Consider the following 19,898-nt stretch of genomic DNA (forward strand, 5'->3'; position numbering starts at 1 on the left):
TTTTAATTAAGTTTAACTTGTCCGTGCTTGTCCAAGTGCCGACTATGAAGGGAAAAAAACAACAATAATACAGAGCCGACCTGAGATAGTGCTGTGTTGTGAGATTGAGAGCCACAGAAATTGAATTGCTTTTTGCCCTTATTTTACAATTCACTGTTCACCATCACACTCAGAACACAGTTACGTCTAGAGGCAAATCACAACAACATGAAAATAAAAAAAACAGGACAGAAAATGTCTTGATAACTGTCTCTTGCATTTCCCGTACGCACACCCGGTTCATTCATTTTACCTCTTAAGGTTTTTATTTTTTTATTTTTAAAAAGGCGCACATCAAATGCATGAAAAGAACGGCTTTCCAGATGATTACATCTCAGCCCGCTGGAGTATAGTCGGCAACATCCGGGGAAGATTTGTTTAAGCTCCAAGACGGGAGAAGAACGCGCGCTCGGGCAAGGCCAACTTTTTTTTCTTTGATGCAAACAACTTGGGATGGCGCTAATGGAGTGGCAAGGGAGCACTGCGGTGAGAGAGCAAGAGAGAGCGAGGCATAGCCCGGCAACTAGTTGACAGCGCTAAATGCCGTCCTTCCCTCGCCATCTTTTACACTTGCCTGATCTTCAACAGAAATCAGAGGAGACTTGAGTGAGCAGTTACTTACGATGCTGCTTTCAGATATTAAATGCAAGTTTCCTTATCTCGACTACATCATTTCATGAAAATATGAAAAAAAAATGTATACATTAATAATATCTGGAGGAAGGTTGCAGATAGTCCAATATGTATTGAACTACATGTACTAAGCAGAAAAATGGGAAAATATCAAAATCAGCATGAATTTATGATGGTTGTTTCTTCCCCCACCAAATAATTAACGAAAGCCAGAACCTGATTTTTTTCTTTAAAATCCACATAAGCTTTAACATTAGCTCCAACATGAGTTTAGTTTATATGGATTTTTTTTTCCGAGTTTAAAGGCAGTAATGGTACAGAATATGTTGTGAGATATTTCTACCCCTGACATACTGGGTGGACATTTTGAACACAAACAAGCAGTTTCATAGTGATAAATAAGTTTTCAAAAGGTCTACGGACAGAGTTTAATACCTATTGATGCCAGAAGCCCAAATTTATATGATTGTGTACATTTTGAGTAGAAACAGCTAGAATGTTCACACTACAAGTGTTTCAATATGACACTTGAATGGTACATGTACATGTACACTGGAAACTGAGTTCACCAAAGTACACCAAAGTAAAATCTCCTTAATTTCTGCCCCCCCCCCCCCCCCCTCCAAAAAATCCTACCAATGCTCATCAATATTCATTTGCTTCAAAGTCCTGGTTAGTCATTAATGACAAAAATATGTTGTTTGAAGACCAGCCTCTGCTCGATCACCATTTAAAGAAAAACCAACAATTTTGATTCCGTGCGAAGTGAGACACTCACTGGAACACAGACATATGAACATTTAACATATTTATCATACAATGTTTTTAAACTATTGAACTCAGCCATTCCAATCTCCGGCCTGCGCTTGGCAATTGCCAGACCAATGGGTCAACCGCAAGAATGCGACTGGGCAGTAAATCTCTCATTGGAATATCCATCTGAAAAAAAAATCCTAACTGGCAAAATTTCACCTCTCAGTTTAACATCCAAGGAATGAGCGTTTCTGTTATACATCTATTAATTTATCCCCAGCGTATTCAAATCCTGTACAACCTGAGACCACATGTCCCTAGACACCAGTATTCTCAGGCTTATATCCTACTCCCAATGCGGGTCTCATCTCCACAATCTTCAAGGCTCGAGTGCAACATCTTCTTCTGTTTAGCCTTGCAACATCTCAGAACTGATGACTATCTTAAGACCGGAATGGAAGTACAAACTCTGACAAGACGAAAACCGTAGGGGGGAAAAACCTGAAGCCGCCCAGTTATCCTATCAGCATTTGCTTGAGTGAATCCAATCACCAATTCAAAAAGCATCTCTTTGGAGAACAAAACAAAGTGCATGTGTTGTCGCGGGGAACATTTCTGAATTAAAGATGAAAGCCATCCCCTGGGGAACATGTAAGAACAAAGGCTTCATTTCAAGTGAAGCAAAAGACAACAAACCCTTACAATCAACCACAGTCAATGATCAAAATAAAAAATCAAATGCCCATCACCGGAGCATTTTCCGGACGTCACAATCACCAAGTCTCAGTGTACCGGGTATGACCTTTTCTTATTTATAGCTTCTTTTTTTTCTCTCCTTTAACCAACAGTCCTCCGACGATTCCTTGCTGCTCACTAGTCGAAGCAAGCTTCATTGAACTCAACCCTTTGATGTCGCCGACAAAAGCATTCCGCGGAAGAGCGATTGATTGCCGACCAAACGAGGCACTTGCTTCGTCGGGGATGCGTTCCGACCGTGCAAAAGGAAATCATCTCTGAATCTCATCCCCCGAATAAAAAAAAAAAACCCAGACCATGTATCAAAGTATCATCTATCGATCACTTACCCCGCTTTCCATGCATTGCTCTTGAGCTTTGTATCCTCCACATGGCATGTATCTTTCTTTTTTTCCTTTTTTATTAATGAAAAGCAACGGGTTGCTTTTACTTCGAGCTGAATCTAGCTCTCAATATTGAACACAAGGAGGGGCATGCCCGCTGAAGGCATACTCCGTATAATAAAGCCACGGCCCCAGATTGCAATCTCTTGAATTTCGGACTTGTTTGCAGTGAGCTGTGAAAGCGTTGACCGCTTTTTAATACTTGGTCTTCTCTGATTCCAACTGGCTTGAGTGATGACGCATATGCATATTTCAAAGTTTCTCCGGCTCACTATGCTGACATGAAAACGCCAACTTTGAGTAGACACAAGTTTGCATACTTATTGCTTTATTTCACTTATTCAAACACGCACAATTTGATCCACCATAGGTTTACTTGGAAAAAAAAAAAAAAATGTCTTAGTTTCTTTTGTTTTCTTTTTTTTTCCCAATTTTTTTTAACCGTAACTGCCTTAATCCTACACAATACTCCAATTGGCCTCATGGAAGAATAGCATATAGCCTCAATCCTGCAAATTCCTTCATTATTTCTTGAATATGGCCCGTGGAGGGGTGACCACTGACTCAGCCTGCCTGAATCCTGCAAAATCCTGCAGCAGTGACTGTCAATATGTTGAGGCTTGGCCAGTGACATCCTGGAGCAGTAAGGAGGATTTCAAGCATATTCCAGGCCTACATTTATGCATGGCTCAGCAAAAACAACACAAGGTCCGGCCCAAGACCTTGACAAAATGCATCCTACGAAATCAGTAACACACTTTTGCCATGTAACCTCAATCCTCCAAATTCCTTCACTTTGGCAAAGAGGATTTTGAAAGTTTCAGGGCGTTTAGGGTTAAAGGTGCTCACAAGGTACACAAGCAATATAGAATTAAGACAAGCACACAAAATCACAGGTGCCAACTGTGTGCATTACGTAATGTACCCATGTCATTGGACAAACCTAGGACCAATTTCATGGCTGTGCTAAGCAGCTATTTGGGCAAAGTGAGCATCTGTGTAAAAATACACGGGGATCGTAAACTGTGAGCAATATCATGATGGAAATGTTCCTACATATGTGATATAACAAAAGAAAAACCCATGCGTGTATGACCTTAAGTACATCGACACAGTGAAAAAAGTGCTTAACCCTAACTCCCTTAGACCTTTTTCATAGGATGCAACCTCAATCCTGCAAAATCCTCCAACTGCCACCATGTAAAAATTGCATGCAGCCTCAATCCTCCAAAATCATCTGTTAGTTCTTGAAATGTGGTCCTTGGAGGGGTGACCACTGCCTCAATCCTGCAAAATCCTCCAGCAATCACTGTCAATATGTTGAGGCAGAGCCAGTGACATCTTTAAGCAGTGCGGAAGATTTCAAGTATAATTTGGCCTAATTTTATGCATGGCTGAGCATAAACAACACAAGGTCCGGCCTAAGACCTTGACACAGAGCATTCTCCAAAACCAGCACATATTTGCCATATAGCCTCAATCCTGCCAAATCCTCCATTTTGCAAAGAGGATTTTGAAGGATTTGGGATGGTTAGGGTTAAGGTAAGTACCATTCTCTGCTTCAGTCAGCAAAACTCTTCTGCTTAGCAGAAGCAGGAATTTTGCCACAGGATCCTGAGGTATCTTACCTGTAGTTGGGATCTGCACACTAGTAATGAGGTAGTATCTGACTGCTGGGTAAACAGCGACAGGGCGTGGTCATTGCTGTGGACATCTTCACCGTTTATCTGTGCCGGGAAAAAGATCAGATCAAAGCAATGTAGAAAGAAGGGTTTCACAATGACAGATATCTTTACATAGTGCTGTTGGTTTATGGGGAATAAAGCCGCCTTTCCACAACTGCGTGTTTCGTCCGATTTTTGTCTGCTTCATGGTTTGGACTATAGTTTACTTGTGAGCCTAAATATGCAACGGATACAAACTGTACCAAAAACGTGCAAGTGGAAAGGCAGCTTAACTTCAACACTTACAATAAAGAAGAGTATGTACATGTATTACTGTATAAAAACTGTAGATTGTCACCTTAAGTCCTACCTACCTACATTGTACATGTACATGTATGATAGCCAGTGAATCCTACATCCATACATATAAAGGTGTCCTTGTTATGGCTTTGTTAGGACCTAAAAACGTTGAGGAGACAGTTGAAGTCGCAACAACTCAGTCTAAATTTTCCACTGAACGATGGGAAACCTTCCCCGTAACTCAGTTCCTGCCAGGGCAAAAATCTGTACAACTGTGCAGAAACCCACAGCATCTTCACGCGGGAGGAATAATTAGCAGTGGCTAAATGCAGGCAAGGAGCTGATGTTCGTATTCTTGAGGGTGACTGATCCAGAAATCAGACTTTATTCCTGGTCATGCTTCAAGCACTTAATCTTTATGACAAATGACTCCGGGAAAAGGAAACGGTGAGTTGGCCCAACGACGAGCAACTTTTGACAGAACTTTTTTTCTGACGAGTTTCTGAACCAACCGAATAATATTATAACACGGCACGATTCTTTACTCTCCCGAGCTTCCTGATGAGACCAGACTAACATCCTAGGAAGGATTGATTAATGAGACCAAGACACAATAGGCTCCTGGACTTTGATAAAGTGCACCAGACAAAAAGTATTCTTGAGAAACACAAAACCCTCCAAAGTCCCGAGATGAAACGGTATTAATCTCCGATGCTGGGGTCTCATCGCAAATGAACCTTAGTGTTCGTGTCTGGAGTGTCCTAATGTAGGTCTCAAGTACAATAAATGCTCCCCATATTGCATTTATCTCGGGGATCGGTTGGTGTTTTTTTGTGTTGTTTTTTTTTCTGCGGATGTTTGTCCAAGGAGAAAAAAAGGCGCGCTGAACTTTGGAATGTCTCCACTTCTTAGTCTTTGCCACTAATTTGTGGACTTAGGGAATTATTCCGTCATTGATTCGGCCAACAATCCATTAAAGCGAGGAAATTACTTGAGTCAGTATTTACTCAAGAGTCATCCATTTAAAGATGTTTGATTGCGAAGACTGTAATGGAGCTTGCGTCGGGGGAAGCGGACTTATTACTTAGCGACATGTGATCATGTTTGTCCCCAATTAATGCCGGGGATTTGTTAGAGCAGCATGCTTTTGACGGCACGATTTCCAAAGCTTTATACGTACATTTTGTTGTACATTCGCGGCGGTAATTCTCGACACAAATCAAATTATTGACATCGTTGCTAACAAAGAGGAGGTTGATGAGCAAATATGGTTAGCAGAATCAGAGACCAATACTAGGAAAACATCTGTCAACATGATGACCATACTGTAGTTTGTCCAAGACTAGATTCGGATATGCCCCTAATGCAGTGGTCCCTGACAAGCGTGGTAAAGCCGCCATGGCAGTAGAGGTCAACAAAGTGAATCAAATCCAATCTTAGGAACTTTGGCAGTGCTAGCCAGGAAATTCTTAGCATACTTAACGCACAGCCTGCATAAGGTATGCTCGGAGAATGATCAAGCCCATAGAATCACCCAGCAACCATAAATAGAAAACAATACTGAGGTGGTCCATGTTCTAACTACATGTAGAATTATGTCTGTGGACAAACACATGGCTGTTTTGGCATGTTGTTATCGTATTTTTATGTCATGTTATAGACTAATAGCACATAAATGTGCAGTAGAAAGTTGCAGACCGATCAAGGCCAAAAGTTCCACGGATTTAGGCCTTTCAAAAGTGCACGTTTAATGTGACGTCACATTAAAGGTGGTGATGTCATCATGACATCACTTCAATTTTCATCTATAACACATCCCAGTCTAGGTACATTTGTACATACCAACTTTCAACCCAATCGGACCTGTAGTTCTGTGTATATATATAGATATATTATAGGCCTTCATAATATGCACTTTTAATATGACATCATATATCATGTGATGACGTCATCATGACATCATTTCAATTTTCAACTTTAACACATCCTGATGAAGGTACATACATGTACCAACTTTCAACCGAATGGGACATGTAGTTTATATGACGTCATAATGTTATGTGATGTCATTATCATGACGTCACGTCAATTTTCACCCATAACACATCCAGGTCTAGGTACATGTACATACCAAGTTTCAACCCAATCAGACCTGTAGTTCTGTGGATATACGCCTTCAAAATATGCACATTTGATATGACGCCATATGTTATGTGATGACGTCGTCATGACGCCACCTCAATTTTCATCTGTAACACATCCCGGTCTAGGTACAAATGTACATACCAACTTTCAATCCAATCAGGCTAGGCCATTATCCACATCCAGGCCCATAGCCGGTTTTAAACATATTTTCCAAGCACATATTCATGGCTTCTTACTGTGGCTGCTGTAATAATCGGTATATTGTACATACCTGAAGTATTTGATCCCCTTCTCTAATTCTTCCATCTTCGCCTGCTATGCTGTTAGGGTCAACCTGCAGTCAACATTAGGGGGAGAAAAAAAGGACCATTTGTCAATCAGCAAAACTACAAGAGAAAACAAACCGATTGAAGGCTTACGCACAGCAAACAACCACTGAGGTACATGAAGTAAACCGGTGGTGAAAGCAGTATACTGCTGCCGCGAGTGTGGCTGTGAATATAATGGAGTCCCCTAACGAGGTGCACTTCGTCTCCCCCGACTTTCCTCATGCAATGTTGCCAAACCTCCTTGTTGATTAACTTTAAATTCATTTTAGTTAAATACTGGTTCTTTAACCATAACTGTTTAACCTTTGTGAACCATTTAAGTGTCATATGAAATTTAGTCTGAAATTAAAAAACGGTGGCGTCCAGAATTTGGACGCAAAGTTGGCAGAGTGTTCTCTAACATGGCGCACTTAACGAATCTCGGAAAATCCCATGTTAACATTTAAACATTTTTTTAAAGTTGACAAATTCTGTTAAACCGTTATTATCTCCACTTACAAACCTAACTAGAAGTTTGTCAGAAAATCAGTTTCTTATTTATGGGCGCATTTTAAAAAGATTCAATGTGCACTTCAAAATACAAGCGGAAAATCATGCCAAAATAAATTTCTGTCAACTTTGTAACGGGTAGGTAAACTCAAGATTTATGAACGGGAATGTTTAGATGAAATTTCATTTACTGTGAAATTTGAGATAAAACTTTCGCTCTAGGAAGGCACTAGAGGCAAAAAATCAAAGTGTGCCACGTAAGGGGCCGCACCACATTAGGGGCATCAACATTACAACACACATTCCTGTGTGCGGGTAGTCCAGAGATGCATGTGGGCAAAATTCCAACCATGGAACCTCAGCGCAAATGCCTACAACTACATTTACAATTAAACGTCGGCAAATTTTCTGTGGTTATTTACATACAAATATGCCAGCAGAAATGATTAAGTGTTATTAATGGCTTCACTGTCAAGAAGTTATTCATAAGATGGAATTTTTATTCATAAGATGGAAAACTTAATTGCTGTACCCGCTGCTGCATGTACATCAGATTCAGACCAGCCAACCGATCCCGCAAGCTCGGTGGTCGAGTGGTAAGACGTCTACACTAGAAAGCTGGAGGTCGTAGGTATTTTTCAGTATACAGTGTTTACACATCGGTGAAGGGCAAAACCTAATATTGATGATCATGAAGTTGTTAAACAAAGAAAGATTTTGGAATTTTACTCTTCCTGTTTAAATCGGACACTGATGATATCAGAGGCTTTAGATTTTGCTGTGATCCCTGACAGGCATTGAAAGAAGACAAATGTTTTCCCGATGACATTTTGGCAGGAAATTTAGGGACCATGGATCAACTCAGAGCTCACCGTGCACAGAAAAGTGCAAACAAACTTCCTGTTTTTGTTTTCCTGTCCCGTCTTTTTGAGTTGTTGTTAAGAATGATAAAGCAGGAGAAAGGCAGGCTCTCAAGAAACAAGAGGCAGGGAGCTCAGGGGGGGGGGGGGAAATGGCACGAGGTGAGCCCTGTAGAAATCCCACGTAGACTTCACATTAATCACACTGATTAAGGCAATCATTAACAACATGCAGTCTAAAGCCGAAGTCTGTAAATCTATGTGGTCACAGGCTGACATACAGTAAAGTTCAATGAATTCATGTTTGTCAGGAACTTCGCACGAGAAATGTCAACGGAGGACATTTGTTTCCATTACCAGATGCGCAACTTGGCAGTTGCGAAAAAAAGAAGAAGAAATGCCAAGCTGCATCCAACTTTCTTATTTTGTTTCTCCAATTTTAAAGGTAATGTACATGTACAACAAGTCAAAAAACGTTGAAATCAGGTGAAATTGCCTTCTGTATGGCAATACCTCTCAGCACCATGCACTATCTGTAGTACAAACTAGATTTAAAAGATTTTTTTATATCATCCCGCCATAAAAAAACTTCTGCTTCATAATCTGATAGGTTACATTTTTTCCCATAAAAACATGCACAGTTTTATGGTTTTATCTTTATGAAAATGAACACATACAAAACAGCAACACTGAGGTTGCTCTAATCGTGCTCTTCAACATATTCCATCTTCTTTTTCTCCAAACAAATTGATCAATTTGTATGTTTTATTTTGGGGGGGGGGGGCGGATGGTTTCAACCATCTGAAAATATAATTTTATTGTGGGTTTATTTTTGTACCGTGACACAAACATTACGGGTCGCATATAATTCAAACTTTGTAAAGTTATTATTCCATAACAATCATGGGCAGATTGTTTTGTTTCATGTTTTCATTCAAAAGTGATTAATTTTTTTGTGCAAAGAAAGAGCGATTTAAACAACAAAATAGATTTTGCAGGATGAAACTCGAAAAATAGCACGGGGGAGCAAATTGAACGCATCATTTTCACTGTATCCATCAGATGTTTTCTTCCTTCAAAATTACCTGCAGAAGACAACCACCACTTCAAATTTCCCTATGGTGCTACACTCCATTAGCACCTGTCAGTATAGAAGCACTGCATAAACCATCCGGGACCGACTTGCCCCTCCTTCCTTAAGAATATCCAGCATTGGCAAATTGAAATTCTGGATGATTTATGGCGTCCAGGACTGTTACACGGATCATTAACTGTTGGCTGTCACCGTTGCAGTGAGGTGTCAATGTGTTGCTGCCAGACTACACTGTCTGTCCTCAAGATCCTGTGTTGATCCTGTTTAACCCAGTCAAAACCCTTGTGTAAAGGGATCCTAGGATGAGACATGCAACTATTTTCGGTGCAAAAACATTCCTTGGGTATTTCAGACCTGTTGTTTATTTTTGTATCAACTATCTTCAGGTTTTGTTTTAGAGACTGGTGCATGTGTATGAGTGTTCTTATTGATGTGCATGTGACATAAGCACCGTTGATATCAGAATTGTCAATAATCAAGACATCAGAAATCCAATATCGAGAATATTTGATATGGCCTATCGATTATCCCATGTAAAAGTTAAAGACCATAAAGATGACTCTTTAATAACAAAAAAATTAAAAAAATCTTGGCACAATTTTCCATGGCTTTCTCTGGAGCATATTGCTCACATTTTGTAAAACAAATCTCAGCACTGAGAGTTTGTCCAGTTGTACATTGGGGGAAACAGCGAATTTCAGCGAGCGCAGAGCACAAAGCGACGCCGTTTGGCATTTTGTAATGTATTTATTTTGAGTCACGAGCACAAGTTGCTGCATTCTATTTCAATATACGGCAAACGATAAACACAAAGTAAAAGCACAAACGGGAGATTTATTTTGACGACAATCTGATGCATTTTTGATATTTTTGATAAATTCAATATGACTCCTTAATATCAAAAATGTCTATATTTCGATATGATTAAAAAAATTGCTATCCGCGATATCGATATCAAAATAATATTAAATAATGGAGTAGTATCCATAATATCAACTGTGCTGAATCTGATGACGCTGAAACAAAATCCTATCTAACTGCAATTGCTGCTCATTTTACTTAACTATTCATCTCAAAGAAATACCAATAATTTTTTTTTATTGCACTTCAGGTCAAAAATAAAGAAACACAAATAAAGTAGTACACATAATGGTAAAGAACCAAGTGCATCAATTTGATTTAAAAATTATGAGTGAATACTGGTACTGAAGTAGAAATAACTCATTAAGTTGTTAGCATGATTAATTTCCTTTTGATATAATTATAGTCTCGCTATATTATTATTAATTTTTTTATTATCTTCGCGAGCCAAGTTTTCGACACCTCCAAGATTTATTTTGAAGCCGAGGACAAAATTAGACTTGATTTCATAGCAGTGTAAAGAGAAACATGGTCAGCATCTGCCCTTCATCCGTTATTTTAAATAGTTAATTGAAGTCTAGGAGCCAAGCAGGTGTTGCTTAAACTGTGGATAACCTGATGACTTGATCACCTGTAACCACTAGCTAGCAATGTGCATTACCTCATCCTAAACTGCCTCTCTAGCTCTCTCTCTCTGCCCTACAGGTAACTGACGCTGGCTGCGCTAGCCCCGCTGTCGCTACACAGCCCTCGGTCTAATTTGATTCCTTCTCTGTCCCCGGCCAGTAGCCTTCCAGCGTTGTATCAGTCCCTATCCAAAAATTGTAATTGCACTCCCCGTTGTCTGTTGATAAAACAGCCTCGGGATTCACAATTTCATCTTCCTGATATTTTTTCCAAGTCAGCCTACAAAAAAAACTGTTCATTCTCACTTTTTCCCCCTTACTATAAGAGATTGGTTTCGCTGGAAATTTGGTGCGTGTTTTTATTTTTATTTTTTTTCATTTCCTGCGCGTTGGTTACTGCTGACCAACTCCGACCCCAATAGACTGTATACCCTGAATGCGTCGCAAACAGCCCCCCAGGGCTCGGTAGTCAGTCCACTAGAATGAATTTTTCTTGGATCAACTCCCTTCCTCCCAGTCCCAGTCTCTCCCTCATGGATCTGGACCCCTCTCTCTGCGACCGCGGAAGCACACCGATTAAAAACTAATAACATTTGGAGAGATCTGAGCAGGAATTGTGGATAAATTGGAATTGGTCGGTGGAGCTCCCCGCAGGTTTTTTTTTCTTTCTTTCTTTCTTTTTCCCCTCGGGAGGCGTGTGCAACTTGTGCCAACTGGGTAATTTGCAGGATGTTTTGATTTGACCAGTGTTTTTCCTAGCACGCACTTGAGTAACAGATTTACAGCAAATGCCGGAGCACCTTTGAGTTGCATGCGCGACTCAATATTAAAATACTGGGTTTTTTTTAAAGTTATATCAAACAACATACAGATGTGGCAAACAAAGTGCAATATTCTGGGTGATGAAACCCATGTTAATCTTTACAAGCACACAAACAAACAAAAACCTATTATTATTAAAACCAGGGAAAATAAATTAAACGTCACTAAATTAAAGGTGAGTCACAGGTCTTAAATACATAAGACACAGGGGAATTTAAGTCAAACTAACTAATTTTTTCCTCTGACGAAGAACTTCTTAATTTCGCAAAGTTCGCAACGTCAGGCCATATTAAATTTTTAGATTTGTATATTTCAGGTCAATCCAGTCAGAAAACAGTATGCACCAGTCCTATTTATTTTCATAAAACAAATAATAGTTATAAGGTTCCTGACGGGAAATATGGTGCTTGTGTTCTTTGGCAAGACACTTTACTACAATTTACTCTCTCCATCCTGGAGAATACATGTAAATGGTACTTCTGAAGGTAGAGACCAGAATGCACTGATCTCGAGCTGCTGCAAAAAGTAGTCCCATTGCCTGATGAACAGGGGTAATATTTGTGAAACACTTTGAGACCTTCGGTATAAAGTGTTATATACATGTAAGCACCACATTATTAATAGTAGTACTTTCAATAACAACATAGTCAAGCCCAATCTGGTAGACATTTTGAATTCCAATGAAGATCCAAGAGGCATGCCCTTTACCGACAGAAAACACGTTCAAGAGCTCCTGTGTGAGCTTCCAGCTCGTTTTGAATACTTTGCAAGAAACCTTTTCTGCAAAGCCCACACGCAGGATTACAGAAAATTCGGTCGAAAAAGTCACTCCTTAAATCGTCCCCATCAGCCTGCCACCTGACACTTCTTCACAGGTTCTGAAGAAAACATACTCGTCTGAAAATCTGAGGTCTTTTACTCTCTCTCTGTTGTGTGTGCTCTCTCCAGGATGAAAAGGACACGGGCTGCCTGCAGCGTCTCTGGCAGCAACCCGTCTGATTTATCTAATTACGCATTTCGCAACCCAATTTCAAACACTGGTTCTATCCCCTGCGCTCTACGTGCACAGTGCGCCAGCCTTGTTTCATTTCTGTTTCCAGGGCTCCCAAGGCTGTGATTTCATTACGTAGACTTGCCGTTCCTTTTCTCTTCTTTTCTTTTTTTCACCATCTCTGTCTTTGAGGCATGCAAAGCTGACCTCAGTAAAGTAAAAGAAAGAATGTACAAAAAAAAAACCACGATGCATTTCTCCCGGCTTGGAGATTTCTACTTAGATTTCAAGCTCTCGAGAATCCATTTATGATCAGATATTGACTACCAGACCTCCCTGCAATGTGACAGCAGGGAGATGTGCACTTGCGATATGTTGTGGCTAAAAGCTGCCGATGAAAGCATCCTGACGCGGATATGTTGAAGGTAATCTACAACATTTGCAAACATCCAAAACACAAAACTTCCAACTTATTATGAAATACCTTACTGCTAAAGTGAATAATACTCTCAAGCATCCTGTGAAGTCATGGTATCTGGTGTGCTGTAATTTTCGGGAAAAGTGGAAATTTTGTATCAATTTCCAACGATAGTCGGCCGACCATCGTTTGAAAAAAAACCTGACTTGTAATCGGTTACACATCCGTGGATGGGTACAAGCCAGCAAAATTTAGAAGAAAAGTTACATTTCTGTATCAATTCCCAACAATGGTTGGGGGGGGGGGGGAAGAGATACGGCAGCATTTTCTAAAACTTCTGAAATTTGAATGCTTTTCAGCATATAATCAAGCAAAAGTACAACGTGCATAAAAAAATACAGTGGAGGATGCGAAAAGTCCTTTTCCCCCTTAAAGCCCAAGAATCACTGACCATGATCTTGGTTTCACGCTAGTATTGCTCACAGATCCATTCAACTCCCTGTCCACACACACCCCTTGCAGAATACAAGTTCTCAAGAGCATTTCTGCTCTCCCAGTTTTCTACCGACTCTCAAAAGATGTCAAGATTGACAAGAGACAGTTTTGCGCTGAAGTACTCCGGCACGGATTCGAACCCCGACTCACTCCAAACAGACCATGTCGCCACTAGAAACACACCAGTCTGGAGTGCGAACCACTTGAGCCTGGCGCCACGACCGGTGATTGAACCCCTGACAATCAATCACGGGGTTCTGCATGTGTGATCACCCAAGAGTTGAATCAACTCGACCACGTCCAATGTGGCAACCAGGGCCAGTACGGACGTGGAAATGGTAGCATCCCTGCGTCCAAACACCGAGTTACAGATCAGTTCTCTTCCTCGTCATCAGAGAGTAATGCTTCAGAACTCCAAGCCCAAGGCATGCATGTACAGTTGAGCACACAGTGATGCATCACACTACTACTACTACTACCACAAAGTCAATGAATTACAGACTCCAACGAAACTGGCCAATTCCTTTTAACGGCCCGTTCGTCAGCCAAACCATCAATCTTTACTCAGGTGCAAAACTTCAGACCTTTTGTTTTTAACGAAAGCTCGCACGTGTGCAGAGGCTGCATGCAAAAATTGTCTTCATTGAGTGTCAGTTCATTGAACTCACACAGATCAAAACACAGTTTTCAATGCACCTCATAAACATGTGCTTCAATATCTGGAAATGATTCCTGCGAGTATAGTGTAATTCGTTGAATAAAATTACAAGCCATTTTGAGGTGGTGCCACATCCGCGTGCATTTCGCACGCGCTCTTACATCTTGTAAAAACGAGGAGCGCCCATTTTGGTTAGCCTATTGGTCGAAGGAGACCGAAGTGCGTGCATGTTACCTGGGCACGACTCCCACGGGCCCGGTGCCACCTCAGAAAATGGCTGTCGCCGAATCAGTTTATACCAGACTATTTTTTTTCAATGTTGCTCGTAAAAATTCGATTTCTTAAAACTAAAATGATCAATCCCTTCCACCCTGACACTGATTTTTTCCTACAAATCTTTTTAAAGTAAAGAGCTTTGATCTTAGTTAACAGCGCTACATACCGTATCTTCCAAATTTTCAACTATCTGACTTCAGATACAGACTGGACAAGGCCAGCTGCAAAACATCTGTGAGACCCCAGTGACTCTGGATGCCAAAACTATGAAGTCAGGTTCAAAACGCTCAACAGCAGAATGGATTCAACTTGACAACAGAAACTAGACCAAGGATCTCCAATCTGATAATGCCATCTACCACTTCCGAGAGTCCGAGAGTACTTGTGACAGGATTCCATTATCCAGCAGCCCTGGGCACAAGCAAACATGTTTTAGATGAAGTCTTTCTAGCTCCCAAAAGCATTCTCTCCAGCATAAATGAAATTTGCGGAGGACAATGAGACCCTGTAGTTGCTAACATCGGGGTCAGAGGGCACGTACTCCCCTGTGCCCCGTTGTAACTTTCAAATCCTCCCTGATGAGACATTTCCACCATTAATAGCAGCCCCCATGACATCACTGAATGCTCCCCCAGTGAGAGAGAAGTTTATGGGTATGTTCTCACAACATCTCTGTGGTCTGGGTTTCTTAGCCAGTGGGTTTCTTTCCATTTCTGTCTTCAATACTTACTCTATCTCCAGCCAATACATTTTCAAAGTGTTTTCTCTGGTTCTTATACAGTTGCTTATACTTTACATTCTTATTGACCCAATTTTTTAGCATCTGTGTTTCATTGTTAAGCATTTATGCTTATTCACTGATGTATCCATAATACCATGGAGTGCTCAGGCGGTTTTGGGCACAACAGGGAGTAATAGGCAGGGCGGTTTGGGGCAGTACAGTGATTAAGTGGTTAATACATGGACTCCTCACTCTAATAAAAACTACGGAAAGAATATTGCATCCTGATGCCACTTTTTTTATCATTTAGCTTGAACTTCCACTTGCACTTAAAATTTTGCACTGCTTCATCTTAGATTATCTTCCAGAACATGAGACGTCCAATCTGGACATACATGTGCATTTTGTATTTCCTCAAAAACAAGTTTAATTATTCTGGAATTGACGATGGCTTACAGTAAGTATTTAATGTATTCAATGCTGATCTGTTAAGACCCTAGCAAAATGAAGACTTCCATTATGCAAATAATATCAAAACATGTTTTCTGTAGTTCAATTAAAAGCTGCATTAAGGTATCAAAGTAGGCAGAAATTCCCCCTCCCTCTAAAAAAATTTTTTTAACAACCAAAACATCTCCCACACAAAACATAAATTTGCAAATCAACAAGGGCATTTGTTTTCGATGAGAGGGATATTGTTTACGCTTCATCTGCCTTGAAGATGGCTTGATTCAAGACCTCCTGCCATTCCAGAAAAGAAAACCCTGACCGCAACCTCTTTGGTCCCTCAAAATAGCCCAAGATGGACAATACATGCACATCTGATGGCATTGTGATCCACAGAAGGCCAACAGTCTTAATTATAAGCCAAGCAACTAAACCTGGACATTTTTTTACCGAGGCTCCTGCTGGTAAAAAAAATCCATACCTAATCAGTTGTTTTTTTTGCCGGGATGACCGGTTGTCTTCCTTCCAAATTTTGTCTGAATTGACTAGAAAGGTTGCAATTAAAGTTGCATCACATGTGAGACGTTGGTTACTTCAATTTCAGAGAATACGAACAAACACCAGTTGGGTTTTCTTTTCCTTATCCTTTTTTTTTTTCAATTTACAGCAAAGGTGTGAAAAAGATAATGCCTCAACAAGCAGAAAACATAGAAAGTGAATATTAATTTCGCATCCAGGGTAAATTACACCGTCACAAATAAAGAGACCGAGGCTGGAGAAAAGCAATCAAACTTCAAAGTGAGTAGCTTTACAACTACGTGTGTCGAATTCTCAGTTACATGTACACGGGAGGTACTGTATATTTTAAATATCATCATGTACAGTCACACTGTTAAGAGATGGCAAATGTGGCCACACCCAACAAAATGTAATCAGATGTCGTCAGAGTTACATGTACTTTTGAGTAAGTGCTCAACCAGCACAAATGCAAACCAACAAGAACAATCACCATTTTCATCCAGAGAATATCTGAATATATCTAAAGGTATCAAATTTTAATAGTGATATTGAAATGAAGAACAGAATATGCTGTTTCTACTGCATAATGAGATAACTATTACATGTAGGCGTGAAATATCTTTTCAACTCATTTTGTAGGATTAAGACTAGTTGGGCTCTGTCTTATAACTAAAATTTCCCAAAAGTGGAACAGTCAGCAGGCTGTCCCCTTTAAAGTAATCAGTGAGATCATCAGTGGTCAGGATAAAGGGTGGCCGCACTGGCCACAGCAGATAGGCCAGATTGAATTAACTGCAGGTGGCCGGGGTTTGTTGCCCTGGCCCTCCCTATTAAATGAATATCCAGGAAACTATCAAGGTTTGTGGTTGAATTGTGATCTGGAATGAATACTACCGAATGCAAACCTCAATAGCTATTTCAATATTGGAACTAAGAAGAAAAGAGTTTTGATAATACTAATCTTGGTCCCTGATGGTGAGGATGTCCTTTTTCAAGAAATGGGCAAGTCTAAGAATTCTCGCACACTACATGTATATGTCCCATATAACAAAAGTATAACCCTCTAACTTCTAAGATATTTATTAATTTCAGTGTTTTTCATTCTACTGCTGGGCATCTGAAAGGAGAATACCCACACAAATTTTTAGGTTATTAGTCTTTGCTATGATTAGGTAATTACAGAAAATATGGCGCTACGTATGGGACAAAAAGGGGACCTCTTCTTGGACTTTCCCAAATTATCACATTCTACTTTCCCAATTGAGAACAATTACTTAGTCCAACATTAAACATACATGTATCAGGTGCAAGTTACTTTTCTAATGCGTTTAAATTCCCAAGGTAAATAACCCCTCCTCCACATTTCGCATATTTCAGTCAGGGGTAACAAGCTTGCAAGTAAATCCCTTCAACAACTTCACTTGAAAACATCCATTTGGAGACATTCATACCCGAGAAACCTAGAAACGATCATGTTCCCTATAAACCAAAAACAGAAGAAAAAAACACTTCCACTTCCAATGTTCAAATTCGGTGGACGACGTCGCTGGCAATAACGGCCAAAACGTCACTACCTGTGCTAAAGTGCCGGTCCGTAAAACACAGGCAATTTCCCATTTGGAGCGGGGAGTCCAATCTTCGTGTTTCCAATCTATCCATCGACAGTGGGAGGAAAAGTAAAGCTTGGCTTTTTATTAAATGTGGATTACTTTGGTAACTAGATCGCTAGACCCAGTTTTTTACCCCCCCCCCCCCCTTTTCCTATCCAACTCTGAAATTGACGTCGGGCAATCAAGCCAACTAGGAAGGATGATTCAACCCTGGTCTACTGGAATCATGAAACTCTGGCGATCAGAAGACAATGCAGTCAAAATCCCCCTACAGCCAGGTACTGAGCCCTGACAGCTTTCATCTGTAATCAGTAACGGATGAAGAGGGTTACCGATTGGCCTGGATACCGACTAAACTTGCCAGCTCTTCTGGCCAGCTCACGGCACAGGTAGATTTCTGGATGGCTGGATGAAAACAAATCTTCCCTTTAAAAGAAATTACGGGGTATGCGCCGATGGTTTCATCTTTGTGATCTCTTTGTGATGGAGTAGGTCACGCGGGATTCAGAAGCGGTATAGAGAAACCTTCCAATATCTACACTGATGGACTTGTTTTTGACAGAGATCTGTTCCACTGAGATCCCCAAAGATCAAACAAATGTCCTTTACAAGAGCAATACGACAACTAAACTGTATAGATGTATCACATGCTCATGTACATGAACATCGAATACAAATGTACAGTACAATTACATGTACATGTACATCTAATACAAATTTACCTGTGTGTTACTGCATCTCCAACAAATGCCGAAAATCTAATTACGGAAACAGTCACAAGGAATCTTGGGCCTTAACTGCTGGAAGCGAATATTAAGCAGCATTCACATTGTATGAACACAGCTTTATTGGATGTACGTGAATGTAAGTGGAGAACATGATGAAGCCACTCACGTGTTTCCATGGCAACCAGCATTGTGCAAGTAGTCTGCGCACTGCAGGCTGCTGTGTAATATGAGACACAGTAGCAAAACCATGTGATTTAAATACTCAGCATCGCTGCTCCAGTGTTAAGACACAATGTTTAATGGTAGCCCCCACCCCTGCAAAACTGTCAGACTTCACAGTGTGATACAAATTTGAGTGTCAGACTACCACTCCCCCAGGAAAAAGATCAGCAGCTTAAGGCCTTTTCACACTAGAAAAATCTTGAGGTTGATGCAGGGTTGACGTAGGGTTGAAAATATGCCGCGTTTCACACTTGAACGTGTTTAACCCTGCGTCAACCCCGAGATTGATTTCGCCCCGGGATGAACTCAAACCTGCTCCAGACTGGGGTTGAGATTTGCAACCCGGGTTGAAACTGTCACCACTGGTTAAAATAGTAGTAACCGAGCGAAATAAGTGTGAAAACAAGTGTGAAACGATGCCAGGTTGAACGTGGGGTTGAAAAATCAAAAACTCAACCCGGGGCGGCTCTGGGTTAATTTGCCCAGGGTCGAGTTCAACCCGGGTTGAGTGGCTCTAGTGTGAAAAGGCCTTTTACTGAAACAAGTGTCTGTTATTCTGGAACATTTGCTAACATTTTTTAGAGGCATACCATGGATGCAAACTAACACAATTTCAAAAACATGTAAGCACATAATCACTTTGATAACACCCCCCCCCCCCCCAAAAAAAATCCAGTTGCAGAACTGAAATATGAAGTGATTTAAAACTACCTTTGGTTTGGTTTATTTTCATTCCTTTCCTTGTCAAATACATTTTGCGTAGCATCATTTTTTGCAAATTACCCTGAACAAAATTTTACAGAACATTTAAACAGTCAAGAAATCTAGGGCCTGGTGTCATGTTTTCCTTGAAATGTAACTACATGTACCACTTCGGAGATGATAACAAAACAAAAAAAGTGAATGGGAGTTAATCAATTTCTGCGAAAAATTTTGTAGATCTATGGAGATACAGGTTCACAACACATGGATCAATCAGAGAATATCTGTTCTTAAATTGTTCTTTCTCTCAAAACATATCTCCTTTTGTACTATCAGTCAGTACAATGTACATTGTATA

The 19,898-nt window shown here is 40.4% G+C and overlaps 1 protein-coding gene across 1 annotated transcript in view; it reads right to left on the reverse strand.

The window, feature by feature from the left end:
• The window catches only part of LOC119726491 (E3 ubiquitin-protein ligase PDZRN3-like), a 62,357-nt gene that overhangs the window by 12,501 nt on the left and 29,958 nt on the right, over positions 1-19,898 (reverse strand). The window contains exons 5-6 of the mRNA XM_038198203.1: positions 6,945-7,007; positions 4,193-4,291 (exon numbers count right to left, since the gene is read on the reverse strand). Coding sequence (XP_038054131.1) covers positions 4,193-4,291; positions 6,945-7,007 — 162 coding nt within the window. The remainder of the gene's footprint in view (positions 1-4,192; positions 4,292-6,944; positions 7,008-19,898) is intronic.

Source organism: Patiria miniata, unplaced genomic scaffold (assembly GCF_015706575.1).
Source record: "Patiria miniata isolate m_02_andy unplaced genomic scaffold, ASM1570657v1 HiC_scaffold_2, whole genome shotgun sequence".
Taxonomy (NCBI): domain Eukaryota; kingdom Metazoa; phylum Echinodermata; class Asteroidea; order Valvatida; family Asterinidae; genus Patiria; species Patiria miniata.